The 25,754-nt window shown below is 42.0% G+C and overlaps 2 protein-coding genes across 2 annotated transcripts in view; one reads left to right on the forward strand and one right to left on the reverse strand.

Moving 5' to 3' along the window:
- Positions 1–12,109, reverse strand: part of LOC308350889 (olfactory receptor 52I1-like) — a gene marked incomplete at both ends in the record, with an annotated part of 51,652 nt that extends 39,543 nt beyond the window's left edge. Inside the window, one exon of the mRNA XM_080816348.1 lies at positions 11,157–12,109. Within this exon, the coding sequence (XP_080672474.1) occupies positions 11,157–12,109 (953 nt within the window). The remainder of the gene's footprint in view (positions 1–11,156) is intronic.
- A 4,908-nt stretch (positions 12,110–17,017) lies between these two features.
- On the forward strand, positions 17,018–21,284 carry LOC308350890 (ATP synthase F(0) complex subunit C1, mitochondrial-like; the record flags this gene model as incomplete). The annotated part of the gene is made up of 2 exons (XM_080816349.1): positions 17,018–17,045; positions 20,872–21,284. The coding sequence occupies 2 exons, from the start codon at positions 17,018–17,020 to the stop codon at positions 21,282–21,284; spliced, it is 441 nt and encodes a 146-aa protein (XP_080672475.1).
- Between the last annotated feature and the right edge of the window lie 4,470 nt (positions 21,285–25,754).

Below are 25,754 nucleotides of genomic sequence, written 5' to 3' on the forward strand. Positions count from 1 at the left end.
GAATCTGAGATACCCATAAATTTAGCATCCTACAGCTAGGATTCTGAGGCTTTGTATTGTCTATCCACAACTCTGCTTTGAAGGAAAACAGAAAAACACAATGTCCTGACAACAGAACCTCTCTACAAAGGTACAAGAGAGAAGTTCTGAATAAATACTAGCATGTGATACTCATGACAAGCAACAGGCTAAAGATTACAAAGACAGAAATACTATACACTTAGCATGCATGTAATGGGGTATATCTACTTGGCTATCAAGATAGACAATAATGAAGAACTTAATAGCACTTCTGGCCGCCTCATCCTAAATTCACCTGGTGGTTGAGATAGCCACCTGTGCTTAATTGCCTTTATCCAAAGGAAAAATTTCTATCTTCAGAATGGGAAGTAGATTTGCAACATGGAGACAAGTATTAGCTGAAGTTAGGCTCCTATCATCCCACAGAAACCTAGAGACAGACTAGCACTACCCAATTTCAGATGGCCTGGAAAGCCGGCGAGTGGCGAATACAAGATGCCTATGTAAAAACAAGTGGTACTCCCAAGTTGGTACTCTGCAAGATTCACCTGTTTTTGTAGCAGCCCAAATGAATTGGGCTCAGACTTAGGAAGTAAATAGGAGAAAAACCATATTTTTCACTTATCTAAATACATGAAATTAGAACTTAGTCATTTTTTTACTCTGACGCTATGTAATCTTCACATAATGTATTTGAAGGTTTCATCCATGTGTGTTGCTATGGTTCTTTGACTTCTGACATTCCACTGTGTGATTATTAGCTTAAGCATGTTCTCATGATTGTTTAGGTTGTTTCTAGGTCTTTGCTATTAGGAAAACTGCAGCCATGAGCACCTTTACATGTCTACCATACATGTTGGCCTCTTGGCACTCTTAGAACTCAAGGTATAGGGTATACAAAATCAGTCTCAGGAGACAATACCAAACCATCAGCCAAAGTCCTTGCATTAACTTACACCATAGGAAGAAACTCTGAACCAACATCCTCTCCAGCCTTTTAATTTTAGACCTTTAATTTTCAAAAACTAATTCACTATGATTTTGATGTATATTTCTCCTGAGCATGAGTCATTTCTCATGTATTTAAAGGTTTTCTTCTCTGTGAAATAACTTGTCATTTTTGTCTCTTGATATTGATTCTTCATGGTAGTTCTTTATAAGTCCTTTGTGTATATCCTGAGTTTCCATTTGTAACCTCTCAATTTAAGGCAGTTCTTGAGAATTTAGTCAGAAGTTCTAACTTTCTTGTACATCTTTTTTGAAAAGTTCATCAGTCCCAAGGCCTAAAACTTATCTGTATTTCATTACCAAGAATTGAAAAGTTATTTTCATACATAAATCCTTAATATGTGGAGCTTACTTTTACATATGGAAATAAAGTAGTCATCTGACTTTCTGTGTGAATGATTTTTTTTCCTAGCTAGACTAATCGAATAGCCCTCCTTTCAGTAAGTGATCTGAGTTAAGAAAATATTGTGTACAAAGAGCTGATGGTCTCCTTTAGGAGTCTGCTGTCTGTGAGACTATACCTGGACTTGGGGGCCTGGGAGACTGGTCTTGGACCTGTATAGCTGAAATAACAAGACTCGGGGCACCTCGGTGGCTCAGTGGGTTAAGCCTCTGCCTTCGGCTCAGGTCATGATCTCAGGGTCCTGGGATCGAGCCCCGAATCAGGCTCTCTGCTCAGCAGGGAGCCTGCTTCCCTCCCTCTCTCTCTGCCTGCCTCTCTGGCTACTTGTGATCTCTGTCTGTCAAATAAATAAATAAAATCTTAAAAAAAAAAAAAACATATGATAATTGACTCTCTCTGCTTGACTTATTTCTCTCAGCATAATCTCTCCCAGTCCCATCCATGTTGCTACAAAAGTTGGGTATTCAACCTTTCTGATGGAGGCATAATATGGTTTCACTTATTTGTGGAGCATAACAAATAACATGGAGGACATGGGGAGATGGAGAGGAGAAGGGAGTTGAGGGAAATTGGAAGGGGAGGTGAACCATGAGAGACTATGGACTCTGAAAAACAACCTGAGGGTTTTGAAGGGACGGGGGGGTGGGAGGTTGGGGGGACCAGGTGATGGGTATTAAGGAGGGCACGTAGTGCATGGAGCATTGGATGTGGTGCAAAAACAATGAATACTGTTACGCTGAAAAGAAATTAAAAAAAAAAAAACTTATTCATCACAGTAAAAAAAATATATATAGCCAATATAGTTATGATTAACCTATTAAATTATAGCTAAATTACTTAGTATTTTAATAACTATGGGTTTCTGGCACCTAACATTCACATAGTTATAAATGTTATAATTTTTATTTACTAATATTAGAACCTATAACTGTTATAATAATCACCACTTTTAAGTACCTTAGGCCATCCTAGACTGTCACATTCTTAATGTGTTCTTCTTAGTCTAATAAATCAAAAGAATTTTTTTTAAAAAAAGGAAATAACAAGACTCCCATAGGAAATCTATGCTATGATCTATACCAAGACAGAGTATAACATGTTTCAGCATCATCCTTAAGAAGTCTTCACACCCCTGTGGGGATGAGGGATCCAAGAAGCTGCAGATATTAGAATGTACCAGTGGGATTGAGCATGGTGAGCTGCTTTGTACCAGGTTAAAACTTTTTTTGCCATATGAAGATACTAATCCAAGTGTGTGTGACTGCTGCTAGTAGTGGTTCATCTGTTCTAATACTACTTCAGTGGGTTGTTTACCTACTGGATTAGTTGTTTCTTAAACATCTTCTGCCCTGTGAGTTCACTTCCCTGGTGGTATTGGCTACTATCAGACAATATGTGATTCACATGGCACTGCAGATTCCCAGCACCAATGAGCAGGTATGTGAGCCCCAGAACAAGAGCCCAAGGTGCTAAATATAGATAGTAAATCTTTTTCTTTCCCACAAAAATCTAAACCTTCTGTGTTCCCTAGGGAGAAGACTTAAAGGAGAAATCTCCTTGGGTAACTTGTCAATTTTGAGAATGTCAGAGGGTGAGGATGCAGGTACTTGAGGTTAGTTGTACCCTACCTGTTTCTCATGGGACCTCATCAGCACAGAGCTGCTCTATGATGGGACTTCTGAGGACAACGGAGTCTACACAAACAAATATTAATTAGACACTGCTTATTCCAAGGCAATGCAGGGGAAGAACAAGACCCAAGATCCTGCTGTCTGTTATTGATTGCATTTTCCCATAGCCATGCTTGGAGGTCTATCTTCTGTCTCAGGCCAAAGCTACTGTCCTGCAAACCTGCTGGTTATTTCCCATCCCAACTTCCCCAAGTTTCAATTTCTATCTTAGTTTCCCATATAGGGTACCTTTGAGATTGATCGTGGAAAGCAGCCAGCAGTTATACTGGTCTATCATTTGAGATTAAGAGCCCTGTGGATCTCACACCTGGAAAGACCTCAGATGCTCAGGGGGCTCAGTCTTAATCTTTCACAATTACCCTTGTGGTGCTAATTAGGCTAGCCTTGGACTTCGTGTTGGAGGTACTTGTGTGTGATAGTGTGCTGTAGAACTTTGAAAAATATTTTCATTTGTGTATACACCTACTTATAACTATGCTGAAAACACATCATTCAGTAGCACTCTGTGGATAGAGGTATAGTCTGAGTAGGAAGCTATTTTATCTTGTGTATGGAACAAATCCCACTGTTTGTCACAAAGTCTGTCCAAAAATATAGTCATGAATGTTCTAATAGTAAATCCTTGGCTTGGGGCCGAAAATGTCCATTTTAGGTAACAAATAACAGATATTTTCTAAGAGTGGGCTTAGTAGTGCTGAGCAGGAAGACCACCTCATGGAACAGAGATGGAGAATGGGACCTCCACACAAGAGATCCTAGCAACTCAGGTAGTCCACACAATGAACATTCAGCTGAGTGGCTGAAGTTCCCCCAGGAGTATTCCTTTTTTTAACTTGCTCTTAGAACCCAGAGCTGTTCAGAAATTTAGCCCTTGTAAGGGCCAGGCAGTTGATAATATATTCTTTGTATTCTCATCTATTCTAAGTCCAGGAGTTGGGAGGGAGAGAGAAGTAGCTTAGAGCAGAAACCTAAATTCCCTATCCATAAGTAAACTTCACATAAAAACAAGCTGCTACAAAGAAATTGAGGAAATGGAGTTGTAACAGTAGCCTAGGACTGCTCTGGACTAATAGATATTCTTGTGCTCTCTCCCTTCCATAAAGTGCCACTGATTCTGAGGAGTGCCTATGGTAATATCAAAAGAGTGGCTCTGCCTAAGGCTGCACTTTGAACTCAGTTGGTATAACACATGTTTGACACTAGGTCTTACAGATTTAGATCAGCACTAGAATGTCCCCCAGGTCTTCTGTTCTAGTGTAAGAAAGGCATTGTTGAGCTGCTTACTGAGGATTGTGATGATTATGTGACTTTTGTTCTCTTAAATGTCTGAGCAGTCCTTGGAAAGTCAGTCTTCATAAAAGGTTTTATATTCATAAGTGGTATTAGCTCTTCCCACAGGACCAACATGTGAACATGTGAACAATTCATGTGAACATGAGTTGAAGATTTTTCAGTGGGATTCCCCATAATTGCATCAGAATAGGTTCTGCAAAGAGCAGATGCCAAGATGGAATGAGATGTGTCAGAGGTTTCTTCATTCAGGGGGAAATACTCTTGAAGGAAGATACATAGGGATCCTGAGGTGGGAAGAAATATGAGATTACAGTGCAGGTCTGATCTCTGGGAGGGAGGGAGGTTAAGGGAAGGAAGGTCTTCGACTCGGCATTTCTAAGAAAGCTTTGTCAAGGCCAGAGATTCCCTGTGCCAAAGGCATCCATAAGAGGAGTCCAGTTCCAGCATCCCTCAAGAATGGGTGTGCCTCTTAGTATTAAGCTCATTGATTTGGGAAACCACCAACTGGCTGTGGAACCTAGGCAGTGCTGTGGATTTCTGAGCATAGTGATAGAGGCTGTCAGTCAAACATGTTCTCTGCAGACAGATCTGAGCAGCATGTTTACATGGCGGCCACAATCTGTTCTTCCACTGTATAGCTGTCATTCAGATTTTGGTAGCAGCACCTCATAGTTCCCATGAGCACTTGCTAAGGGTAAATTAGATGAAAGTTGATGGAAGAATGGCAGCTCCAGTCTCAAACTCCTATCGGAACAACAACTTTCACTTATCTTCTCCTCCCATTGTCTATTTGGAGTTCCTTTCACCCTCTACTATCACCACTGCAATCCTGGTGGCTTACCTGATGGAGTAACATGATTCTTCATTTATGAAGAGGCTGAATGCTTGGTAATCATACTCTTCAAATGTGGGGGTTGTTGCATATGTACACTCCTGCTTACAGCGTGGTATGGGTACCAGAAAATGCCCAAATAGATCCCCCTGGCTTCTCTCTTACAAATTCTTCCCTGTTTCCATTGTAAAAAGCAGCTTTCTTTTCAATTAGGTCAGTTACTTCTGCCAGTAAGGTAACTCCTTAGCTGTTGGTCCCTGAGCACTGGAGTCCAAAGTAGCCCGATGGCAGCTGTAAATTGTAGCTCAGTAGAACCCTTGCTGTATCCTAGTGAGGTGGGTAGAGACTCCCAGCTACAGCCCCTTTTGGTCCCTGGCTTCCCTTTGCTCCTGCTAAGGCCAAGAAAAGACCAAATAGCCATCCCATTTGACTAAGATTAGATAACAAGTCACTGCTCCTGCTGAAACAGAAGAAAAAGATCAGATGACCGGTCCTGTTTGAATAAGAAAAGAAAGAGAAACAGCCCCTAAGGTGATTTAGCACCCGCCTGAGATGCCTTCACATAGATTATACTGCCACATGAAAGGGCCATTTGGCTTTGGGGAACTGGGAAAGCTTCCAGGCCTTGAGAGACTTTGAAAACACCCTTCTACCATCCCCCATTGCCTGTAACCATAAAAACTCACTCCTAACCCTATCGGGTGCTCAGTCTTTGGGGAACGATCCCAATGAGCTCACTGGCGTTAATAAAGCTGTGTTCTCCCACCTCTCCGTGTGCAGTTTGGGTTTCCTCGGTCACCTCAGATTTTCCGCAACACTAGGAGGATCCGGACTTCCAAGACTGAAGAACTGAAGAGTTCCTGAGACAGGAAACCAAACTCCCCTAGTAGATCATGGAGACTGTAGAATATTCCTGTGTCTACACTTTTGTTCTGGACTCCTGTATCCTATTGGGTACCAAGCACCAGATTGAGATCTGATTTAATGCACATGTGGCATCCTAAAGGAAGATACTCTATTCTTATGAAGTGTTGCCTCTGAGCTGCTTTTTTAGTTTTCAGAAGACTGCGCCAGCATTGAGGCCAACCGCTCCTGGTTGATGTGAAGTAATGTCAGTTCTTGCGGTGGATTCCCATGGCCATGAGCCCTATCCTGCATATCCTACTGTGAAGAATGCCCACTCTTTTGTCACTGTGTCATGTAGGATCTCTTGCCCATAAATCAGCTATTCACAAAGCCCTAAAAGCCATGCTAGCCAAGGCTCTGTGGACAAGAAAGGCAAATCCATATCCAGAAGTACATAGCACTGATAGTACAAACCTTCAGCATAGTTGACTTGCCATCGGGTGACCTCCTTGAGGAACTGTATTCCATCTGGGTTTCAGCATTGATCTCTATCGCTGGCCTTCAGAGGCAATAGTAGCTACTCAGCCTTGGTCACTGGGACTCTACTCAGATGGGCCCACATAGTCTCCTTTGCTGTTATGGCTGCCACTCTAATAACCCATCATACCAGTTCTGAGCTGATCGCTGATGAATGTCAACTGGCACAATCACCTCAATGGCTTTCTTTAGAGCCCCTTTGGGTGTATGTTTTGTACAGATGGAAAGATCTTCAATTTGGGCCCAAGTCCCTATGTCCACCTTTATACCTCTCAGACCTCTTTGCCTTAAGTCATCTATCTCTTACTCTCTAGGACCCTCCCCCAAAGACTTACATTCTCTTGGACCATATGACCATCCACACAGCATGAATGACCCATTGTACCACTCAAAGTTGTGCCAGTTGGGAAGACTTCACATTCTCTACTCTTTCAAAGCCTCAAAGCCACTCCTGTGTGTAACTGTAATGCATCTGCCATCCATTTTAGGCCCTGCTGTTCTTATGGAAAGATGGTTTTGTGATTTGTCCCACATAACTGACCACCTAGATGTGGATGTAGATGTACACAGGCAGGCTAAAGAATGTCATTTGTGAGACTCCTGTTGTGTGAATAACCTTGGGAGCCTAGTTGGAAATGTATTATCTGGCCTGCAGGTCAGAACTGGCCCTTCTGTTCTGGATGCGAAGAGCTACAAATCATGTCTCCCACCCAGCTCCAGGCTGGGTTGGGACCCCAGAATGGAATCCCAGAGGGGAGGCAGACACACATAGCCCAGGCTCCTTGAGAATCTGGAAACATGCTAACATAAAAATGCAGCTCGCTCCAAACTGCACTTAGGCAAGCAGATGTTTAGTTTCAAACCCTATTATTTGTCCTATAAATCCCAGCCCTTATGGGGATAATCATTTGGAAGTCTCCCTTGAGGGGAGGATGCTCCACCCAGGCCTCTCAATCAGGACTCCAGCCAGGCTCTTTCCACTGGGCTTCCCCAGCTAAGAAGGTTGGCTGTTTTAAGTACCTGATTTGATGTAACTTGGCCTTATTCTCATTTATTGCCTGCTACTGCCTTCACTTATGTGTAGACTCCTTTCTTCTATTAGCTTTCTGTAACAGCTTTCTTCCCTTTTCTAAGCCAAAACATGGCTACAGAATCTTGTGCAGAACACACGCCTCCCAACTCATAATGGAAACCAGCCCCTCATTTTTTTTTTTTTTCCTCTTTCTGTTGGTTTAACAGACCCTTCATACAGGCACTGATGTGATTTGGGGGAGAAGGACTGGTGAAAATGCTGTGGAAGGTATGAGTCTAGGATACCTGCTCCTGCAACTTAAGCCCTCTGGTCTTTCTAGGTTTGATCCTGGATGAACCACTTCCATCTCTTGCTGCTGCTGGAGCTGTGATCCAATCAGATCCCCATTTTACCTTCTGCTTGCTCTGACCACTCTTGGTCCTCCAAGAAGTGAACCACATGATGGGATTACACATGTGAAATTTACTGGAAGTTGTGCCTATGAGGGAGATGCAAAGGGAGCTAGATGCTGGGCAAGCTATCAGATCACAATGCCAGTCCTGACATCTGTAGAAGACTGAAGAAGGCTAAGGAAGAAAAGGTCTCAAACTTCACTGTACTTATAAAAGCATCAACAAGGCCATTGAGGAGTCCTAGAGCCATAGTTCCCTGTCAGAAGGGTTCAGTCTTATAGTCTTATATACCTTACATCCCTATAATGCCTAGTAATTAGCTATGAGCTGCTCGTGAGGAAATGTGACCTTGGCAGAACACAGTGATGGATTTTATATGGCAACAGCTAAGGCTATCAGTGGATCATGCTCCTACCACCGATCTGGGAGGCATATTTAGAGGTTGCCACAACAATTTCCATGGTTTGTTGTATGCTTTCTAAACCTTAGTCTTTCTGGCTAGGTAGCCAACTGAATGACTCTTAGCTACATGCAGGTTTCACAATATTTAGGTGAGCCTGGTGGTGGGTATTAAGAAGGGCATGTATTACATGCAGCACTAGGTGTGGTGCATAAGCAATGAATCTTGGAACACCGAAAAAATAAAACTAACAAAAAAAAAAAAAAAAAAAACTTAGGGGCACCTGGGTAGCTCAGTAGGTTAAGTGTCCGACTCTTTCTGCCCAGGTCATGGGATTGAGCCCTACATCAGGCTCTGTGCTCAGTGGTGGCTCTACTTGAGATTCTTGCCCTCCCCATTTGCATGTGCTCTCTATCTCAATAAATCTTAAAGAATACATTAAGACCTTAGAATTGAGGGATTGTGGTATTCCATAGCCAGTCTGACAAAATTCAGTCTTTGGAGTTTAAAGGCAAATTCACATGCTAGGCTCAATTCCAAAGTATAGCTGCCATAAATTGGGTCCAAGCTTATGTCCAACTCCCTTGAGTATATTCTCAAGAAAATTTAAATGTTCTGCACTAAAGGAGAATAACAAGGTTTCTAATATCCCCATTTTAACCTGCTTAAATGCTAGAGCTTCAGATGTAATTCTGAGTCTTAGCCTTACCCTTTCTTGCACTCCAACAAGAGAGCCCTAAGAGCCAGTGAGCAGTACTTGGCTCTTAACTCTAAACCTCTTCCCTTGGTCCCCAACCATGGTGGGGATAGGCAAAATAGGATTATGACTGGATTGCTTTTCCATTCATATGGAGAATATTTGACTCTTCCCAAATTCAGACATAAGGTTCAGGAAAATGAAACACCATGATGGAAAGATGGGATGGGATGGGATAGAAGTTAGATATATTAGAAGAAATATGGATATAATCAGAACCTTAAATGATCACACATTTAGATGCCCCAATAGGCAATTAATGAGTAGCCAAAGCAAAATGAGAAGTCCTTTATTCAGGTTTTCCTGTAGTGATCTTTCCTTTGTACTTGACTGCTTCCCTTTATACTAAGCTCTGTGATCACTTGTAATATCTACTAGGCTTTAGGTATACAACATCTCCCTGCCTAGTTATACTTAAGGATTTGTAATCAAACTTGGATTGAATCCAGCTCTACCCTTGTGAGAGGAGATCTGTGCATTCCCAGGTGGGAGTAAGGAGTCTAATGTCTGCTGTATAAGGAACATTAAATATACAACCATTTAGTCCTTGGGGAAGAGGCTTGTCAGCTTTTCCATGGCTGAGTAAAATGCAGGTTAGAAGGATTAGAAGCTTTGGAGTTTTTAAACTGCCAAATTCCTGATTTTAACTCTTGCAAACTGAGTAACCTTGGACAATTCTATCAGTTCTGGGAATGTCAATTTTTCTCATCTGCAAACCATAGATAATTTCTTCCTGTACAGTGTGGTTGTAAGGATTACATTAGTAACTTTCAGCAGCTACTTAACTAGCAAAGTGCTCATAGATACTGAACTAATAGTTTGGAAGGTAAGATTAATGTTCCTAGACATGCTAGAATTCATAACTTCACCTTATTTTGTGATCAATCCAAAAGAACACACCTCATGCCTCATGATCAGGGATCCTACAGATAGACCAATGGAGACTTCCTGTGTGAAGAGGAGGCTCTCCTCTTCATGGACCCCTCCCATGCTTCAGGCTACTTGACAGGAGTGAGTCTGCAGGGAAAGTACAAGTGTTGTGTTGAGACCTAGTGGTCTTGTCTCATTATTCTGACATTTTCTCAGGCCATGTTCTTTTAGAACATTTTAGAACACTCCATGATTTCTTAGCAGTTTTTAGAAGCATCTGCTAAAGGCTTAAATCAAAACTACTTTGCTTATTGCTAAGGCCACTTAAATGACTCCAGGTTTTTAGGATTTACTTAAAACATACATAAAGGGCACCTGGGTGGCTCAGTGGGTTAAAGCCTCTGCCTTCGGCTCAGGTCATGATCCCAGGGTCCTGGGATCGAGCCCCACATCATTGGGCTCTCTGCTCAGCAGGGAGCCTGCTTCCCTTCCTCTCTCTGCCTGCCTCTCTGTCTACTTATAATCTCTGTCTGTCAAATAAATAAAATCTTTTAAAAAATACATAAAAACAGACTGAGTAAAATATATAACACAGTGTTACCAACTCCAAAGCATTTGACCTATGCATCTTAGAAACCTCATATGCAGTTTATAAAGTAAGGGTATTCTGTCCTATTTCCAATGTGTAAAATGTGAACAAAACTGTTTCCAATTTCCAATGTGTAAAATGTGAACAAAACTAGCTACCTCCTAAAGATGTTAGGATATCTGTAAGACTTACATAAGTGGTGACTGGACACTAACCGCTATTTATATTACTGATGTCATCATGATTTCACCTTGAAAGCTCAAATACCCTTTAGTCATTTAAAAAAAAAAAAAAAAGAAAGAAAGAAAGGGAAAAACTACCCTTAGAATTTAGAGTTGTCTTGTCTTGGCATTCCTTTGGAATCACACAAACTACAGAACACTGGGCCCAACATCTCAGACTGGTTGAAGTTCCCATTTGGCAAGCTGCCTACCATATTTCAATTCCTTCTCTATGTGCTTATTTGAATGAGAAGGAAGTAAGTCATTTGATCTTAGTTTCTATCTTTAGGATTTGAAGAAGTCGCTCACGGATCTGCTTGGTACGGACAGCGTAGACAATGGGATTGAGGATTGGAGGAATGAGGAGGTAGAAGTTGGCCAGTAGAGTGTGGATTGGAGGAGGCACTTGGTGACCAAATCGGTGAATGAGAGAAGAAACAGCAATAGGAACATAAAAGATCAGAATGGCACAGATGTGAGAACCACATGTCCCCAAGGTTTTAAGCCGGGCCTCAGGTGTGGCCAGCCCCATCACAGCCCGAAAAATCATCACATAAGAGGCAGCGATGGCCATGGAGTCCAGGATTAGGACCAAAAAGCCAATGCTCAGCCCATAGACATTGTTGACCCTGCTGTCACCACATGCCAAGGTGACCACTGCCATGTGTTCACAGTAGGAGTGGGAGATGACACGAGCTTTATAAAGGGGTAGCCGCAGGCGGATCATCAAAGGCAGAGGTCCGATGTATAGTACACCTCGGAGGAGGGCAGCCAGTCCCAAACGTCCCACCACAGTATGAGTGAGCACTGTAGTGTGACGGAGTGGGTTGCAAATGGCCACATAGCGGTCAAAAGCCATGGCAAGGAAGATGCCTGACTCGACTGTGGCAAAGCAGTGGATGAGGAACATTTGAGCCAGGCAGGCATCCAGGCCAATGTCCCCAGCACCAAACCAGAAGATTCCCAGCAGTTTTGGCATAGTAGAAGTGGACAGAATCAGGTCGATGACAGCCAACATACACAGGAAGAAGTACATGGGTTGGTGCAGGCTATGTTCCACCTTTACCATAGCCAGAATGGTGACATTCCCCACCACAGCAACCAAGTACATGGAGCCAAAGGGGATGGAAAGCCACATATGCAGGGACTCCAGCCCTGGGATGCCGGTGAGCTGGAAGGAGCTGGGTATTAAACAGACATTGCGAGAAGGGAACATGATTCATAAAAGAATCTTCTCACCTGTGGCCCAAAATGCAGTAGAAACTTTTTCTATAAATAAAAAATAAGAATATTTTATTCTTAAGTTCTATAATGAAGAATAAGATCGTTGATGCTATAGACTTTCTTAGAAGAAACTATGGAACAATGTCCTAGTTTAAGTGTCATGTTAATACTTTCATAGTGTTGAAAAAAATTTGCCAAGTAAAGCTAAACATATATTCATATGAATGTAGGAGTATTTCTTTATAATAGGACTCTCAGAGTAATGTGCTTGTGTCAATAAATGAAATTACCTGAGACAGACTAGTACTAGTTTTTAGTCCTTTAACTCTGCAGGTAGGCTATGTGACATTTCCCAGGATTATATTAGAAGGTCTCAAAATGCAAGCTCCTTGAAAAGAAGAAATAGTTGATGCTGAAAGATACAGTGAGAGAATCCTGGGACTGTCTAGGCTGTATGGTAAATTTGAAGTTTAAGCTAGAGGCCAGCATTTGCTAATACATGAGTTGAAACATTTATCCTGCAGGCCAAAAATCACAAAGCAAAGACATGGGCCGGTAAAGGACTTCAGAGGATGGAAACAAAGGGATTCCTGAAAGGTGAAAGTTGCTGAATGTAGCGCAGTTTGTGCGTCTGCCCAAAGGAGGTCCTTGTAAGGGACTTCTCCCTTCATGGAGGCTGAATAGAGAAGATTGCAGAAGAGAAGAGGGTCATCCCTAGGAAGAAAAAAAACACATTAAGCTCTGAGGGGCAAGCAGCCTAGAGGATGAGTATTTGGCCAGAGAAGAAATACCATACTCAGAGTCCAGGGCAACCGGCTTCAGAGAGATTAGTAGTTTGAAAAAAATACATGGGAACAGTTTTGGGGTTTTGTTTTCTAGGATCTAAAGGATCATACTGGAATGTTTCCTATCATATTAGAGGAATGTCAAGGACATGGAAAAACATATAAGAAGCTTTGTCTTCTAGATCTTGAGTGTGGTAGGGTTGATTATAACAGGGTAGTTAGTAGTCTGGGCTTTGGGATTTTCCAGATCTGGTTTCAGATTTTGGCAGTAGGAGCTGACACAAGTGCTAGTATCCTATCAGTTACATGACTGACTTCATATGACAACAAACTTAAACAGTTGTGGCCTAGAGGAGGCATGAGGATTAAAGGAGAATGCAATGTGTGACACATTAACATTAAGCATTATTAGCTCTTTCTAGTTGTTGAATAATGTTCAAAACTAAAAATACATCCAGTAAAGCTCAAACTTTGGAATGTCTGTCTCTGTAGGGAGCCATGGAGCAGGGAGGATGACAACCATACTAGTGACTTTATCCCACAATTCTTCATGAGCTGGGTTTCCTCTCCAACTCAAGATTCTCCTAGGTCAGTACAAATGGGAACAGTGTTAGCAATAGCCATAAAAAGGCAAGTAAGAAGGCTGAGTCAGTGGGGCTGGGCAAGACAAGCACACAGGAATCAGCCCATGATTGAAGAAACCAGGTGAGCTCAGGTAAAGGGAGCCTCTCTTGGTCTTCTCACCCTATGTGCTAGTTATTCTCCATTTGTCCGTCTGAAGCTCTGTCCTAGGTCCCTAGAAACTGAGATTTATGGGGGCACCTGGGTGGCTCAGTGGGTTAAAGCCTCTGCCTTCAGCTCAGGTCATGATCCCAGGGTCCTGGGATCAAGCCCCGCATCGGGCTCTCTGCTCCGCAGGGAGCCTGCTTCCTCCTCTCTCTCTGCCTGCCTCTTTGCCTACTTGTGATCTCTGTCAAATAAATAAATAAAATCTTTAAAAAAAAAACTGATATTTATGGATTGCATCACTCAGATTCCCTTCCCTTGTGGTTTCTGGGTGGGCTCAACCAAAATGAGGCCAGTAGGAAATAGGAAAGTGAGACTAGAGATCAGGAATTTGTTCCCCCAGTTCCCTTCCTGCCAAACATGGCACTGACATGGTGTTCTACCAAATGCAATAGTGTCTTCCCTTTTGTCATCAGGCCTGAGTTAGGTAATGCTGTGCAAAGTTTGTTCTGTTGCTTCACCATCGCTTATTCCATTTCCTTATCTCTTCCCAGGCCTCAGCAAACAGTCCTTTCATTTGCTCCCTTCACCAGGCCACTGGTTTGGGTCAGACCAGATCCCAGTAGTACACAATCTTTACTCAGTATTGTCTTTGCAAAGCAGTCTGCATCCTCAGCAGGACACATAATCTAAAAGTTGTCAACTTTACTGAGTTGATTCTAAAAGCAAAACAATTTCCTGGTATTCAAGGGCTAAATGACCTCTACCAGGACTTCTAAACTTAAAATAAGGGGAGACTTGGCTCCTTCACCCCTGCCTCTACTTGACTGGCCTTCATAACCTGATGTTATACTAAGCAAAGTTGTATTCAAGTGGACAGTAAGCTTTACTCCAGAAAGGAAGAGTCTTTGAATGGAAAAGTTGGCAGGACTTGCCAAGAGAATTTGTCTTCTCTTCCCATGCTCCTCCCCCATCATAGCAGTTACCCTTCTCTTGTGTTAGCGCAGAAGTGGTTTCAGCAGTCTTATTGCTTTGATGCCATTTGAGTCCCAGCACTACTGAGTCACACTCTGGATCAACCGTTTCCTTCTCAGTTTGGGCAGGATCCTCCTGTTGTAGGAGGATCTCACAACCCAAGGTATGTGCAAGGCTAAATATACCAAGGGAACTCTAGAAATGGGGAAAAATTTCTTTCAAAAGCCAGCAACCCAGCCTCTACTACATCATAGACCTTCTTAGAGCCAACCCACAAGTCTTCATTCCTCTGGACTAGTTTCAAGCCCTGAAGGTGGATTTGGTTTCTTTCCCTTATCCTATACCTGACAACATACAGAGCTGTTTTCCCAACGGCAGCTTCCTCTTCCTATCCATCTCTAGGAGCACCCCATCACAATGAAGAAGCTACCCATGACTGGAGAGATGCACTTCCACTGTGAAATGGGGTTGGGCTGAGCCTTGGTTAACTCTGCCAACCCCCATTCGATCCCTAAGATCCTAACTTTCCTTAGCTTATGCCTCCCTAGTCAGAAGCATCCTTCACACTTTAAATACAATAGAAAAGGGCTACTGCTGCTCCTGCTCAGAATGATTGTGAGGGTATGAGTCACAATGTGCCACCTGAGCTCTATGCAAAAACACCAGCCATGGCTCTTACTGTTCTTCACCCTGCCCACTACCTTCCAACGAGGCTGAATTTTTCCACTTCCCAACTATAGCATACTTTTTTGCCTGAGAATTACCCATGTTTTCTCCTGGTGTTGTGATGGCATACTCCTCTTCCTCACCTAGCTAATCCTTATGTATGCTCCTTGCCATAGCCTAGATGTCCCCTTAAACCTGCTCTAACCCTCCCTCCATGCTCAGTGCCTATCATTGTACTGTATACACAGTGTTCTGAGCTGCCTGCTCTCATGCATGATTCCTCAAACAGAATCTATATTTCATAGAGTAGAGAGCATGCCCATCTTATTCTCTAGTGTAATCCCTGTGAGAGCCCAGCACCTGGATATGTCAAATAAGAATAACCTATTGCCTATTTAAAGCACCAGGAGGTGTTTTGGAGGGCCTTGTACTGGCATTGAACTAGAGGCTGCTTCAGACTTCCTGAGTGGGATTCTGGGAATTCCACACTTCACATCCCCTTGCAAGAGAATTCCTTCCCTTGGAGTCTGGTCTTGGAGAGTTCTACAGGAATATAATCAGAAGTAGAATGCCCAAGTGTCCCAAGGCTGTTCATCCTAAAGGGCTTAGAACCCTTCCTGATGACATCTGTTCTTTCAGATTCCCCTTTACAAGATGCTCTTACCTGGGCTGGGTAGTGTCAGAGCAAGAGCCTGGGGCTCTGCAAATGTCTCTGAGGCCTGGCACTTATAAGCATTCTGTTTAGGGGCCAAGGGAATTTCATCTGGACTGGTAACCTTCCCACTTCCCTCAGTGGACATGGGAAATAGCAGGCTTTTTTCCCAGAAGAATGAATGTAAAATCTAAACTTAAGTGCAGCTATGCTTAGTATGTCAGAGTTGGTCCAGAGAGGTCTAGGGAAAATAGACTTTCTAACTGAGTCATGATCCCTTGGGTAGGGTCCAAGTCCTGCTCTTGCTGGTTGTATCTGGCCTCCCTGGAGTCTGCAGGTATTCTGAGGACACTGAATAGAAATCAGAAAGACCTTTCTAGAGAAAGAATGAGGAATCTCCTTAGAATTAGAGCTCAGCCTGGCTGTAAATCTCTAATGAAGTTTGATATCTTACAGTATTTGGAGGGGATGATAATTTCTCAAACTAACTTTAAGACAAATGAATGCCGGGGCACCTGGATGGCTCAGTGGGTTAAGCCTCTGCTTTCGGCTCAGGTCATGATCTTCAGGTCCTGGGATCGAGCCCCACATCGGGATCCCTGCTCAGCAGGGAGCCTGTTTCCCCCTCTCTCTCTGCCTGCCTCTCTGCCTACTTGTGATCTCTGTCTGTCAAATAAATAAATAAAATCTTTAAAAAAAAAAAAAAGGACAAATGAATGCCTATTCCCTAAAAATTAGATACTGTGCAATTTTCTCTCCCCACTCACATTGTGAGAGGTATGCCTATGGGCTGTATAAAAACATTAAAGGTATTAACTTCCCCCATAATTTAATATCTTAAATCTATGTTAAGTATGTCCAGTGTCTATTCAGCCTTGGAAGCAGAAGTGAATCAAAAATAAACATGGTCCCTGTTGATTCTAGCACTGTCCAGGAGAGGGCATCCTGGCCCAAGGATGAGATACCATGACAGTCTGGGCTCCACAACACAAAGGAAAACTTCAAGCTTTGTTAGATACCTTAATCCTTCATTTGAATGTGCTGACTTGGCTTGTCTTCATCCAGTGAGCCTTGTCTTATTACAATTTGGCTTACCATGGAGGTCAAAGGTGTGAAGAGTAGAGGTCAGGCCAGCCTAAGGATACCAGAGTACCTAGATTTCTGGTTTATAATTTTATCAATGAGTTGTACTATTCTTGCTCTGAGATAAACCATCCTTCGTGTGTAATTCTAGAAAAGAACTCTTAAGCTTGTTAGGCTAGCTGCTGAATTGGAGTATGAGGGGATAAATATTTGGGTGCCATGAATACATCTCTGAAGTCTAAAGGTGAAGTTTCTTATATATAAATGGGAATGCTGATGCTCAATATAAAGAATTTTGCCAAATTTTCTTACAAGTGGTAGAGCCAGGATTTAGAATCTGGGATCGAACTTGATCTCCTATTCACTTCTGGGGGAACTGGTCTACCATGGTGGTTAGGAGCATAGACCTGAGCCCATATCTGTCTAGTGAATTGCCAGTACTGACACTAACTAGACCTGTGTCCTTGATGAAGTTATCCTTAAACCTGGTTCACTCTGTAAGCTTCCCCACATCCTTTCTTATCTTGAACCCCCCTGTATATTCCTTATTCCAATAAACTTTCTCAGCTTGGACCATCTAATCTCTAGCCTCCCTCAACCAGTCCCTACACAGGGCCATTAATAATCTCTTTTCTGTGTTTTACAGTATGTGGAAGGCTTCTCTTAGAGCCTGAAGCAACTATGGATGTACAGCTGGATGAGGGAATTCCCTTCAGATCTATGTCCTCATAGACAATGAGATTAGTCTAGATACCACTTGAAATCTCTGTTCATTCAGGTGTCTGAATGACTTGACAAATGATAGGTTGTATTATACCAATAAGAATAGAAGCTCTTTTAATGTTTAACTCATTAAATGAAATTGCTATGCCAGTATCAAGTACTGCTCTTCTGTCTCATGTTCTCATCCCCTTACTATATTGTACTGCTATACTTTGGGTCTTCTGGCTATCATTTCCCAAATCTTTCTTCTTTTCACCTAAACAACACTTGGAGATATGAGCTTTTAGAGTCCTCACTTCTCAGATCAAGATACTGAGGCACAAAGAAGCTAACTAATTTACCTGAAACTTACATAGGTAGCAATGAAAAACAAAAGTTTGGGTAGGCTTAAATTTTACATTTTTAGTCCTAGTTTGCTAATAGTTTATGAATGCCAGATTCTTTTTCTGCATCTATTGATAACATGATTTTTTCTTTAGACAGTTAAGATAAATTACAACAATTTTTTGAAATGTTGAGTCAGCCATGCATACACAATAAATCCATTGGTCACAGAGCATATGCTTATGCATTGTCATATTTGGTTTGCTAGCCTTTTGCAGAGGATTTTTTGTTTCTGAAACATTTCCCAGCGAACCCATCTGGACCAGGTGTCTCATTATGGAAGGTTATTAATTACTTTCCTTATTTGAGTTTGGTGGCCTGTCTTTCAAGGAACTGGTCTGTTTCATTAGGTTACCAAATGTATGAGCATAGAGTGGTTCAAAATACTATTAATCCTACATGGGATGAGTGGTTGTAGTCCTTCTTCTATTTCTGTTATTAGTAATTTTTCTTTCTTCCTTGACCTGGCTATAGGTTTATTGCTTGTACTGATTCTTTAAAAGAACCAGCTCTTGGTTTTGTTGGTGTTCTCCATTGACTTCCTGATTTCAACTTCATTGATTTCTTTTAATTATTTAAATTCAATTAGCCAACATATAGTACATCACTAGTTTAAGATGTAGTGTTCAATAATTCATCAATTGCATATAACAGTCAGTGCTCACATCACATGCCCTCCTTAATGCCCATCACCCAGTCACACCATCCCCCTACCCACGTCCCCTTCAGCAACCTTCAGTTTCCCATAGTAGAGAGTCTCTCATGGTTTGTCTCCCTCTGATTAATTCCCATTCAGTTTTTTCTCCCTTCCCTTATGATCCTCTGTGCTATTTCTTATATTCTACAGTGAATGAAACCATATGATAATTTTCTTTCTCTGATTTCACTTAGCATAATAGCCTCCAGTTCCATTCACCTTGATGTAAGGGGTAGGTCTTCAACCTTTCTGATGGCTGAGTAATATTCTGTATATATAAACCATATCTTCTTCATCCATTCATCTGTTGAAGGACATATCTGTTCCTTCCACAGTTTGGCTATTGTGGACATTGTTGCTGTGGATGTTGGGGTACAGGTGTCCCTTCTTTTCATTACATCTGTATCTTTGGGGTAAATACCAAGTAGTGCAACTGCTGGATCATATGATAGCTCTATTTTCAACATCTTGAGGAACCTCCATACGGTTTTCCAAAGTGGCTGTATACCTTGCATTCCCACTAACAGTGTAAGAGTGTTCCCCTTTCTCCACATCCTCTCCAACATTTATTGTTTCCTGTCTTGTTAATTTTTGCCGTTCTAACTGGTGGTATCTCAGTGTGATTTTGATTTGAATTTCCTTGATGCCAAGTGATTTTTGAGCATTTTTCATGTGTCTGTTAGCCAACTATATGTCTTTGGAGAAGTGTCTGTTCATGTCTTCTGCCCATTTTTTTGACTGGATTATTTGTTTTTTGGGATGTTGGATTGGAAAAGTTCTTTATAGATCTTGGATACTAACCCTTTATCTGTACTCTCATTTGCAAATATCTTCTCCCATTCCATGGACTGTGTCTTAGTTTTGTTGACTGTTTCCTTTGCTGTACAGAAGCTTTTTATCTTGATGAAGTCCCAAAAGTTCATTTTTGTCTTTGTTTCCCTTGCCTTTAGAGATATATCTTTGAAAGAAGTTGCTGTGGCCAATGTCCAAGAGGTTACTGCTTATGTTCTTCTCTAGGATTTTGATAGATTCCTGTCTGACATTGAGGTCTTTCATCCATTTTGAGTTCCTTTGTGTATGATGTAAGGAAATTGTCCAGTTTCATTCTGTATGTAGCTGTCCAGTTTTCCCAGCACCATATACTAGAGTGTCTTTTTTCCCATTGGATATTTTTTTCATGATTTGTCGAAGATTAATTGACCATAGAGTTGAGAGTCCATTTCTGGAAATTCTATTCTGTTCCATTGATTTATGTGTCTGTTTTTGTGCCAATACCATGCTGTCTTGTGGTCATAGCTTTGTAATATAGCTTGAAATCAGGCAGTGTGATGCCCCAGCTTTGTTTTTCTTTTTCAGTATTCTCTTAGTGACTCAGGGTCTTTTCTGGTTCCATATAAATTTTAGGATTATTTGTTCCAGCTCTTTGGAAAATGTCAATGGTATTTTAATAGGGATCGCATTGAAAGTGTTGATTTTCTCTGGGCAGTATAGACATCTTAACAATGTTTATTCTTCCAATCCATGAGCATGGAATGTTTTTCCATCTTTTTGTGTCTTCCTCCATTTCTTTCATAAGTGTTCTCTTGCTTCTAGAGTATAGATCCTTTACCTCTTTTGTTGGGTTTACCCCTGGGCATGCTACGGTTTTTGGTGCTGTTGTAAATGGAATCGATTCCCTAGCTTCTTTCTATAGTTACATTGTTAGTGTATAGAAAAGCAACTGATTTCAGTGCATTGATTTTTGTATCCTGCCACATTGCTGAATTGCTTAATGAGTTCTAATAATTTGGGGGTGGAGACATAGTGTGTCATTTGCAAAGAGTTTGATTTCTTTGCCAGTTTGCATGCCTTATATTTCTTTTTGTTGTCTGATTGCTGATGCTAGGACTTCTAGTACTATGTTGAACAACAGTGATGAGACTGGGAATCCCTGTTGTGTTCCTGACCTTAAGGGAGAAGCTCTGTTTTTCCCCATTGAGAATATTTGCTGTGGGCTTTTCACAGATGGCTTTTATGAGGTGGAGCTGAGCACTGAGGCCTAGAGCTAACACCAGGAGACTGAGAAAATGTGACCACAGGGGCACTACTCATTTCTCCAGCTCTGATCCGCTGTTGTACTAGGGATCTAATCAGGCCTGTGTTTGCCTCCCTCTTGAGTAGGCCAGAGATCCCAGCTAAACAGCGATCCTACAGCAGCTCCCTGGTCCAGGTGGCCAGACTGGAGTTCCAGACCAGTGTTGTCTCCCAGGACACTGACACAGCAGCAAAGTTTATTGGCACTGGGGCTGCCATTGTTGATGTGGCTGGTTCAGGGACTGGCATTAAAACAGTGTTTGGCAGCTTGATCATTGGCTATGCCAACAACCTGTCTCTCAAGCAGCAGTTCTTCTCCTATGCCATTCTGGGCTTTGCCCTGTCTGAGGCCATGGGGCTCTTCTGTTTGATAGTCACCTTCCTCATCCTCTTCACCATGTGAGGTTCCATGAGGGTCACCTACCCGACCCTCCTGCTTCAACTTCAGGCCATGCCTGGTACTGCAGTATGCTAAGCTTTACCATTAAACACAACATTTCTCAAAAAATATATACAAAATATTTCTACTTCCATGATAGAAGCAGTCCAGTGTAATCAATGTCACCAGGTGGCTGGCTGATCACTTCAGGGAATGGTGCTACATCGGGGACTCAGTGTTAGTCTTTGCTACGGCAGATGAGGAATTCAGCACTGACCACAGTCATGTTGGTGTTGGTAAGTGGAAGTCCATATTGCTGAGGCCGTGCATTCCTTCCACCAAGGCCACTTTGTTCATAAACGCATTAGGTAATTGCAAGGATGGCTAGGAAAAGAGGCTCACTGATATCCATAGAGCAGTTGTCCTATCCCCTTGATTATTAAGTCCTCTGCTGCTGAGGTCACCCTTGGGTGAGCATTCACATGGACACAAATGTCTTGGTTTGGCTTTTTGTGGGTGGTGGTGGTGGTTGTTGTTGGCTTTTTTTTCCCCATTCAGAAAGGTCTATCATCCTCAGATTTCCTTGTTACCAATTATTCTGATCCTGTTTCTTCGAGTCCCTGACCATCCAGCCAAACCATTGCCCACAGCCCATGAACCAATATGTAATTGTGCCTCTGGCCCCTTCTCCTTCCGAGAAAAAGAAATCCAAATGCTCAAAGTTCTGACCACTGCAGAGGCTTCCCTTCACCTCTGTCCTTCAGCAATGTCCCTGAAAGACTGCTTCAAGCACTATACTCCCTACTTTGAGGTGGCACCTGAATATTTTACAGAGCCATCTTTAAGTGAGTCTTAAATCTTGTCTTCATTTTCATGAGGCTCTAGGTACAGGCATAGAAAGAGAAGGTATAGTAGGGGAGGGAACCATGGGTATTTGGACCACTTCATGTACCTTGTACCTTCAGGGCCTTCTTAGGCCCAATCATATTTAGACCACTTATATTTGATGGAGTACTGCCTTTCACACTTACTTCATGACTTGGTGGGTCAGGTAAGACCCAGTTTATGATGCGCATCTCCAGCCACATGGTAACATGATGGCCCATGTGTAAGCATTCAGCCTCTACTAAGGCCCAATAGCAGACTAAGAACTGTTTATTGAATGGAGAGTTATCCACAGAAGATGGCAGGTTTCTCTCTAAAAGCCTTAGGTCCTGCACTACAGTTCACCTATAGGGGCCTTCTAAAGGCTCCAGTCAGCATCCCTACCTGCCATGATATTTCAAGCACCATTGGATTTGCTGGATCATATGGCCCAAGTGGCAGAGCAGCTCACACAGTAGCCTGGGTCTGTTACATGTCCTATTTCTATACCCCAATGAAAATAAGATTTTTGGGTCACTCAGTAGTGGGCCCAAGTAACATACTCAGATGAGGAATATCTTGTCTGAAAACACAAAGAAGCTCACTAGGCACTGTGCCCCTTCTGATTATGGGAGGGACCAAATGCAACAGCTGATCCTTCACTTTAGAAGGGGTATCTCAACAGACCTCATGACACTGGACCCATAAATGTTTCACTGAGGTAAAAGGACCCTGAATGTAGTAGACTGTATTTCATAGAAAAGTTTTAGGTTCACAGTGAAATTGATCAGAAGGTACAGACTTCCTATATACCCCCTTTCCCTGACACATGCATAGTCACTTTTATTACTGATATACCCAAAATATTGTACATTTGTTACAATAAAACCTACACAGATGCAGTAGGGGGTTCCTGCCAGTTGCTGAGTGTGTCCATTTCCATTATGCATTCTGAAATTGGGAAATAACCACAGGATGGATTTGGGTACCCACTTAGCCTAGAGTATGGTAGATTTGAGCTGAAACTCAATCACCTTACTTCTATAGGCCCTACTTTGATTGGACTACAGTGACATTTGGGGTATACTAGAATTAATGTCCATTCAGAGCCAGTGTCTAGTAGTTCCCCAAAAGGTCTGATTATTTTTCCCCCCATGAACAGTTACCCTGGATACAAATGATAGGTATCTTGGGTAAGACTAGGAGAAAGACTAACAGTATAAACTTAGAGTAGTATACCAGGTATTATTTCCTAAAGAGGCTTCAGCCTCCCACTCATTCAGGAGGCTGTGGGTCTGTAAACTGGTTCAGATCTGGGAACTGAGGGGCCATGACTGTTTTTGAGAGTCAAGTTAGACTTTACCTAGAATTTTCTTCTACAGATCAAGTAAGGATTTTAGTAGACTTCCTATCTATTTCATTTCTAGGAATACCATGATCAACTAGTCAAAGCCATAGGTCTATACTATTCAGAAAATCCTGATTGGTACTTTCACTCTGTTGTCCAGCACCATAAACATGCCTACCATATCTCTGGCAATTAAGTGCTGCCACTTGGATACTGGGATGGCAGGATTACTCCCATTGCATGTAGACTCCAAGGTCTGACCTACAGAAAAGAACAATCACAGAGCTCTTCAAAGACACTGGGCTTCCCCTGACAAACTCATTTGTCACAGTTGTGGTGAAAGGTATATTCTCTGGACCCTGAAAGTGTGGGCAAACAGACCTTAAATGACAAATCTACCTTAACTTTCCATTTCCAGTCTCTGAATTCCTTTCTGTACAGTTTTCCAAGGCAGATTTGGCATTTCAATTTAATTTATTGTGGGCAATGTTTTGGTCCATGTTTTAGCCAATAAACCATACTGTTAGACCTTTTCTAACTCCTTGAGTTGCAACATTAAATCTGGAATCTCTGCTTATTGGACTCCCCTCAATAAACTTAACCAGATCCCATTTTACCTTCCTTCCACTATTACCCAACACACTTAGTGTCCATTCCCACACATATTCTCTGGATTTGTCTGTATGAATTAGAAAAGTCTAGTTCTTTTGGAGTATAGTGCTTTTTCTCATAGGTGACACTTTATACCCCATCTTCAGAGCTCTTTCTGGAACTTGACCATAGTAATAGGCCTAAAAGTAGAGTGGAAGTGGATCCCAAGGAAAGCCTGCATTATCCTGTATGAAGACTACCTTAGGGGAAGTCACTACAGGTTCCTCAGCCAATTTAGGATTAATCCCCTTCAGACAGGCCACTTTCACTGGCAAACAAGATTCATCAGAATGAAAGGGCTCAATGTCCCAGCCTTATCAGGTTCTTCTCCTATATCCCCATTCCAACTTTCAGGATCCCATTTCTTCCCAGTCAAGACCCTTACTTTCTTAGAGGCCCTGCAAGACTGAGCTCAACTTGCACTGTAATTGAGCCAGTCCCAGGATAATCTTTGGTTGTTTCTATTTGTTTTCCCCCAGCAGTCTCAGGCCTGTGGCCACAGGGCCCACATAGACAATTTCAGGTCATTTATATAGTTCTTGAACTGGGAATTCAAACATCGGAGCTCATCTTTTTTCCCCCCACTTTGTCCAGCAACATTAGGAATAACTAACCAATTCCATTCTACTTGTTAACTTGACAAATGTTTGATGCTGTCCTACAGGGTCACTTATAACCTTGCCTCCTAAAAGTATTCAATTACAAGTATCCGTGGTAATACTTCATGTATCTCTATTGCCCTATCATGCCATGAACTGTTCATTCTTTACTGCTGGAAATAGTGGTGTTTTTAAATATAATCAGATCAGAGAACCAATTCTAGACACTAGAATCAATTTAGAAAACTCACTTTTACAAGTCTGTTCTTCTAGTTTCCAAAAGCTGAGTTTAGGGATTTCTAGAAAAACAGAACCAGAGGGGTGTGTGTGTGTGTCTGTGCATGTGTAGGAGTAATCTTAAGGAATTGGCTTATATAACTAAGGAAGGTGGCAAATCCAAAATTTGAGGACTAGGCCAGATTCTTCCTCCCATGAATAAAGTTAGGGTAAGGAAGACTTACTAGGTGAAAGCACAAAATGGAGAAATCTATAGTCAAAAAAAGAGCAATGTAAAATGTTGGAGAATGTGAGTAGGGATCAAAGTGTTCTCTGCTGGCTTTAATTGTAGTTGATTTTTAGCTGCTATATCCCAAGTAAATTCTGCCAGCCATAAACCCTACCAAACTGAACATACGACCTATAGAAACAAAACCACTCTTCCTGCCTCACTACTCCAGTCTACTATTGACCTTGAAAACCAGTATCTCGACCATGGTCTCTGTCTCTTAATAACAAGCGTATGGAGTCAGTGCATTCCTTCAGAACACTGATTTGTACAGAGATCATGATTCAACATAACTTTTGTAATTGTTAACCAAAGTGGTCCTTATAAATTGATAGACTACCAACTTCAATTTGGGCTTTAAAGGAGTTAAATTGTTACAAAAATGCAAAACCAGAGTGTGGAGAAATGGGAGCACTGTGATTACTCAGTATCTGAGGCAATCCCGAAGTTTCTCTCCAACCACCACTAATTAGGAATTGTACTGAGGCCATATGCCCCCAGGAGGGGATTCCTTTCAGGGTCATTGT

Source organism: Martes martes, assembly GCF_963455335.1.
Source record: "Martes martes genome assembly, chromosome: 10".
Taxonomy (NCBI): Eukaryota; Metazoa; Chordata; class Mammalia; order Carnivora; family Mustelidae; genus Martes; species Martes martes.